Genomic DNA, 7,314 nt, shown 5'->3' on the forward strand with positions numbered 1-7,314 from the left:
GGAGACATATTGACTGAAATACGCGTTGGAAAGTCTAATACACGAATGAGTGACGAAACGGATGCACGAATTATATTATATAAAATCGTCTTCTTCGTTAATATCAATAACTCGTATATACAAATTTGTCTTCTCTTCGCCTATCGATTCTAATTTCGGCTTTCCTCGTCGCTCGATGAACGAGCCGCTTAATAAATGTCATTACGTGCGAAGAACTCGACCGGAAGATAAGATTAAGTTGCCAATGCCTTCAAAATTTTAGCGTCAGTAATACCATGACCATAGTACGCGTAAGATACGTAGTGATATTTCTATATCTTCTCTCACATTTACCCTCAAGCGTTTCAACGACCTTCGTCAACCATGTGCCTCGGTTATGATTCTATTATTTTTTGCCTACCGGTGGCAGTTTTCGAAAAAACGTTAGACGTTGGCTACGTATTTCAATGGATTGGTCTCCATGACGGAAATTTTCATTCGAAAGGAACGCTAATACACTTTAAACATGAATAAATCTATCGGGTACATTGTACGAGACATTTCATCTTCAGTAGTCTTTTGTTCGTTATAGTATAATTGTATGTCTTAACTTTTGTCAAGATGTCTCTCGGATTTATTTTCAATTTCATCAACAACGAATCAAATTATCCATGATGCTGACATTATTCGTGTAATCCATCGGGTTTTGTTTATTATTAAGCAATGTAAATGAACGAAGTAAATATTTTAAACATTAATTTTATAAGCATACGGTAATCTTTTATTCCGGGCAAGTACACAAAACCGAAGGGAATGTAGAAATTCTAATATATGTATAGATTAAAAATTGTAGTAGAGATATAGGTTAAAAATTATAATTCATTAATGTTTCCCCAATTCTCCAAAAAGTAACTTGGTTCGTTGATAGTGAAATCGAATAAATCGATCGTATTTGTTATACGAACATGGCTAAATATCCATCTATGTATCTTACGTCGCAGTACAAACGAACAAAAAATGCCAGATAGCGACGAGACAAAGGCACGACGTATTTGTAACTCCTCTAGCCGGCATTTAAATTTTTTAATTAATCCTTTTGAGTCTATGCAGCGATGTACTACTTTGTGGGAAAAATGTCCCCGAATACTAGACATAAACGTATGCGTGTTTAACTTGTAACAATAATTTAAAGGGAAATTGATGTTTCAACATTAGACTCGAAAGGATTCGACGTTGGGCTAATGTTTAATCCTTTGGGCTTTTATGTGTACGTAATTTCATCATATACAGCCGTACGTAGCGGCATATTATACTAAATTGTGGAAAAAAAGAACTCACTTAATGAGCGGGGGGTTGGCGCTTAAAAACCCACGCGTGAAAGGATTAAACAATCCTGCAGGAAGAGAAGTTCGCGTTATTTCTTAATTTATCGCATAAAAATTATGAAAAGGAAGGAAGATTACGGGCGTTAAAATTTGTTTGGCTATGTTAAAATACATTTATATATCTACCGCTTCCATTTATTTCTACAATTAATATTAAATGTGGGTTTGTTTTTGTTTGGCAAAACAAAGCAGCGAAACGTGTTTCCTCGGCAATGGAATACAGTAAAACCTTGTCGATTAAAAATTTAAGGAAACTGGTTCAAAGCTTCAACGCGCGAAAAGAACATAAATTATATAACAAGTATTTTTTTAAAATTCTTAACCGTTGCGGAGATAAATATTTGGAACGTAAAAATATACGAATAACAAATATTTCTCCTTAAATGATCTGTAAACTATGATCGTTTTTGGTCTTCAAGCTAAAACATTTAGAAAAGGATTTAAAAAAAAAATCTCAACGATGTTATTAAGATAGCAAATCACAAGGTTTTTTCTGGTACATTAAATATTCGGCCAGTATTCGACCAGCCGGCTCATGGAGTTTACGCGTCGTATTATTTTAAGAGGCGGTGCTCGATGATACCGCAAAGTAACACCCAGATAAACATCCAGGAAATCCAGACCAAAAGGTCTCATGGCATCTAAATTGATCGAATACTCCTAGTGTCCCATCATTACAAATCGGCGATATGCGATAAATCGATGTTCAAGAACGTTACATCTTGGCGGCATAAAAGAGAACGCGTCACGATAACTCGTAATAAAACGTGAACTTTCTTTCCGTTTTTACTTTTTTCTCTTTTTGTAAATGCTATCTCGAACAAGAAGACGACGCAAATATTACAAAAGGATTAACTAACTAACTCTTTCGAACAATTTCGAATAACAAAGGATTCACATAATTTCGGAAGCTTCGCATACACGTTGCTTCATCCTGCGTATTTTTTTAAATGTTACAACCGACACATCCTGCAGAATTACAGAGCTAGCGAACGCTAATATTTACGAACAAATAGAAACATCGAAAAGGCCAACCAATGGGACGCGTGAACATAGCGATTTATCGTCGGGAACGCCGAGCAGTGAAGTCGAAGGACAATCCGCACCTTTAAATTATGCTTTACGATTAACTTTTGTTTCATATCACGCTTGTCGCGATCCTCAACCAGGGTTCTGAGCCGTCAAACAATCATACGGCACATGCGTAGCACGATAGACAGCAGTGACAAAGATGCAGTTCGGGTTACGGAACTGCGCCAAAGCAGAAAACGCAGCACTATCAACAACATCCCAAATTGTACAGCTTTCTGAAGCCAATATAACCTGAAACACAGTAAAATCATTAAAATACAAAGTTTACAGACGAGAGATATTTTATGTTTATTTCTGTATTCGACTCTCTTGCTCTATGCAGCGATGGACAAATTTGTATTCGAATAAGGAATAAAAACTGTATCAGAATCAACTGTCGAAGCCTCGGAAATTGTAAAAGTCACAAGGATGGTAATTACTTTCTAATATGTGAACGAGCAGCTGGCAACGTGTCCGGACTCTCCTTCAAAATGAAGTGTCGAATTCCCAATATGTAGTCCTCCAAATACGTTCCCCAGTTAATTTCTCTAACATCAAACATAAAAGTCTCTCGGTCCTCGGGGCTGAGCTGTTCCCCTAACCGACGAACGTTGTCGTCTCTAAACTTCCATTCTTTCGTGCTGAAGTACTCCAAGCAACTGGCGGCTTTGTAGAGCTTCATCTGTATGTCGACCATGATAGTCGGTTTACCCTTTAACCGCAGGAAAAAGTCTACAACGTACGCCGGTAACATGTGCTGGAAGAACAAGCACGTCCTATTCATTATAACGGAGTGACGGCACAGTCCGCCCGGATACCAGAACGCACCGTTCGGCGGGTGCATTCGTGTGTATTTAAACATCATTTCGACGAACTGCTTCCAAGTAATTGGATTCTGTTGGCCTGTACAACAATTGTACACGGGGATCGTCTGCGTGCGATTCGTAGCGGTCCTCCATGCCGTGCAGATCATCAAGTTAATCACCATGTCGACCGGTACTAAGTCTGCTACCTTATCTTCGTGACACAGCATAGTTCTGCAACGATAACGGTAGATCGGTTAACAAGACCTTCGAAGAGGAACGAGTTCGTCAAATATTAGGTTGTGACATACGAAATGTACAAGTAACCTCTCTATCTCTGAACTGTTTTTTTTTCTTTTTTCTTTTTTGACACTGTGTATTGTTACGGTTTCTCCAATTTTTTGTGTTTATGGATTACGTGCTTTTCTTTCACGAAGAAATATTAATTAAACAGTAGGTAAGGAGCCATCGTAGAAAAAAGGATTACTGTAAAAATTATGTGAAGTTACCAAGCTTTAATGAATTTGATAACTAATATATGTAATACTCTTTGTATACACATGTTACTTTCATGACTTTTTCTTTTGGTCACTGTATGTTCCAACCTAATAATTTCATAAAACAACAGAATACAATTGCTGTAGTCCAATATTCGTCACATTTCATGGATATTCATTGAAGGAATGCTTTTAGCTTACTCCTTAGAGTAAAATAAATCTATTATTCTTTTATTATTTTTCGATGGCTGTAGTCAAATGATGTGAACCAATGAGAGCATCTGGTGAGGAGAAGGATAGGGAATCGTAGGCGTGGTCAAGCGTTGTGGTGGGGATAACTCCTCCCATTGGCCTTGAGCGATTCACCGAATTTGTTCCAACTGTAGTGGGAGATCAAGGCGACTTCAAGTCCAACGTACCTCAAGACACCTTTGCCAGCAGCGGCAATAATTCCAGTCGGTCCGTTCCAGTTGTCTACCCATCCAGCCACTGGCTCCCTAAACGACGACAACACGATAGAAGGTCTCACAATTGCGACTGGCAAATAACCGGATTCCGATTCCAGCAGCCTCTCGGTGAGGGCTTTGGTGAACGTATAGGTATTCGGTCTGTTGCCGATCAGAGTCGGTGTTATTTCATCAACCATCTTGGTATCCATGACCTTCGTCAATGCGATTACGTGTTCAGGTTCGGTTGACAGCGGATAAATCTCCTCGCCGACCTCCTTACGATCGCAGTTGCAATATGCTGTCGAAACATGGATGAGGGCCTATCGATCAAAATTTACAGATTAAAGATTAAAGTTACATAGGAAGAACATTTTTTTTTTTTTACTTTATTATATTTACAATTTTTCGGCATGGGAATTAATTCTGTGGCTCTGTATTCAATTATTTATAACGAGACTGCAGATCTTTATGCATTTATAGAAAATTTAAAGGTGCAAGAAACTACAAAATACAAACAATATGCAAGAATATAAAAAAGATTGTAAGTAAAGTTCATGTTGTAACATTTGCAGAATAAAATAAATTCTTATTTAGGTTCAATTTTTATAGGAACGTTTGCGAATATTTTAGTTTGCACAAGATCCGCAGTCTATTTAATTTATTTATAACTCCAAGTTAAACAGATATTAAGATGGCTACTAAAGTTCAAGTTGAGGATTTAGAAGTAACCTATCGAACTTTAATCTACGATATTATTAATTGGGCGAAATTTTGCTGTAGAGGACAGCTGATATCTTAAAGATCTCCGTATGAAACGAATTGAAAGAATCACCAAATGTACTTTAAAAGAGTGAGAAAATATCCTCAAAGTTAAACAAAAATTAAAATTTTTCTCTGTAAAAAAAAAATCACGAGGAACGCTTAATATTTGGCCTCCTAATGCCGTTTCCTAGGTATTATACAGTGAATCGAATGTACGAAAAGACAATTTGCCAAGAAGGTCTCACCTCTAAATTGTGCATGCGATGGCATAGATTCAATAGCTGTTTGGTGCCGACCATGTTGATGGTAACTGAAAGTTTCAGCGCTTCGTCGAATTTTACCGTGGCAGCGGAATGAAAGACGACCGACACGCGTCGAATGAGCGTGTTCTGATCAGTTTCTGAGATGCCCAATTCATGTTCCGTCACGTCCCCAGCTACAGGAATGATTTTCAGAAGCTCGTGTGGAGAGTCCCGTCGCAACTTTTCGAACAGCTGCCAACACAAGAGGTTAAAGTTTGTGACATGGGATAGAGCTCGAGATATAATATCTTTAATACTAGTATTAAAATAAATAATATCGGTTTACTCCAGGAATAGAGACACAATTCTTGTCTACATACGAATTTCAAATAACGAATAAAAGATGAGCTATTTGTCCATCGTACGTAAAATAAAAAATTCAACCCTCTATGAGGCCACATTTTTTTCTTTTTCCAGACTGCTTGCAAGACATTTACTTTGATGATTCAAGTGGGTGGTGATGCCAATTGTTGTAAATATTGTTATTAGGTATCAGATACGCTATACAGTGGGTGTAGAATGTATTCGTACACCGATCAATTTCCCAAAAAACTTTTCTGTGAAATTGTAGTTTCTTAACTTCTTTTTGTATAATCAATGATATTTTACATATTCTCGAAAAGTCTCTAAGATAGATATAGTCCAAACAACATTTACTAGTTGTTAATATAATTTGTGAAATTAACGAAAACATGCGAAAAGTGGGTAAAAGTATAGAAGCAATAAGTATTTGTACGATTCTTATGACGAACCATTTACAGTAGAGTTTCTAAAACATCAAATTTCTAGTAAAGTACTTTTAAACAGTTGTGCGAATACTTATTGCTTCAACATTTCTATCGATTAATTGTTTTTTTTTTCTTGTTAATTTCGCAACTTACATAAATAGCCATTTTTTGTTGTAATCTATCTATTCTAGAGATTTCCGAGAATATGTAGAATGTTTATAAAAAATAAGTTAGTAAATTACAATTTTACATAGTTGTTTTTGGATATTGATCGGTGTACGAATACTTTCTACCCCCACTGTATGTACTACTATTGGGTTGTCCCAAAAGTTTCTTTCGCTTTATTAATAAGTAATACATGGAAAACAGTTTATATTTTATGTTACATTACTGAATTATGCGCGATTCATTTTGCTCCATTACTGTTACAACGTGAATATCTATGAAATTAGACTGTCTATTTATATAAACACGACCACATAAAGTAATTAAGTGGAACTCGCGAAAAAAACTCTCGGAACAACCTAATATATAGCGATGTAATTGACGGTTAACTTTCCTAAAGTTTCGTGCCTTTGGAGACTAGCGATACAAAACCACACGAGCGATCGGACACGATACACTTGCAGCGTGTTTATACCGTTATAGTAATATGAAACGAGTTCTAATACGGTACAAAAGTGTACGGGGGAAAAAGTAATTGGTCGATCAGATTACTGGAAACTGGAACGGAAACGATTGCTCTGTCAATCGAGTTATTTAAACCGAAGACAGATTTCTTCTTCTTCTTCTTCTTCTTCTTTTTCGAGTTTAACTTTCAAGTTTAAAGATGACTGAAAGGGAAAACTTGCAAAGCTTGAAGTGTAGGAAGCGATGGGTAGAAATAAAGTGCAGAAGAATAAGTGCGTAATCAATAACAAATTGCAGCGAAATTATTGATTCAAATACAGGAACTTCAACTAAAACTTCAGTTTTCATGTATTCTTTTGGAATATATATAATTTATTCTGAATGAAAACAATTAAAATCAAAGCAATATAAGTGATCTTCTACAATCCCGTTTGAAAAAAGGATGGTTAAGTTTGCCTTTGGAAAGCACAGAAATGTTTACACCCAATACATCATGAAATATACACATTATATAGATGAATAACCCAGACTGGTATCCTGCAAGAATTTTTTATTTGTTTCATCCATCGTATTGGTGTCGTGGTATTTATTGAAAATAATTATTAATCATCGAAATCTGACAGTAGTATGCATCTAAAATTCAATAATATGCGACGTGAACGAGAGAGAGAGAGAGAGAGAGAGAGAGAGAGAGAGAGAGAGAGAGAG

General features: G+C 36.4%; 1 protein-coding gene across 3 annotated transcripts in view; it reads right to left on the bottom strand.

Moving 5' to 3' along the window:
* Positions 1 to 737: 737 nt before the first annotated feature.
* Positions 738 to 7,314, bottom strand: part of LOC128888571 (putative fatty acyl-CoA reductase CG5065) — a 35,445-nt gene continuing 28,868 nt past the window's right edge. For all 3 annotated transcript variants that reach the window (XM_054145560.1, XM_054145559.1, XM_054145561.1), the window contains 4 exons: positions 5,192 to 5,440; positions 4,155 to 4,504; positions 2,876 to 3,472; positions 738 to 2,687 (listed from right to left, as the gene is read on the bottom strand). In XM_054145560.1, the coding sequence (XP_054001535.1) occupies positions 2,546 to 2,687; positions 2,876 to 3,472; positions 4,155 to 4,504; positions 5,192 to 5,440 (1,338 nt within the window). In that variant the 3' untranslated portion in view covers positions 738 to 2,545. The remainder of the gene's footprint in view (positions 2,688 to 2,875; positions 3,473 to 4,154; positions 4,505 to 5,191; positions 5,441 to 7,314) is intronic.

Source organism: Hylaeus anthracinus, unplaced genomic scaffold, assembly GCF_026225885.1.
Source record: "Hylaeus anthracinus isolate JK02 unplaced genomic scaffold, UHH_iyHylAnth1.0_haploid 11994, whole genome shotgun sequence".
NCBI lineage: Eukaryota > Metazoa > Arthropoda > Insecta > Hymenoptera > Colletidae > Hylaeus > Hylaeus anthracinus.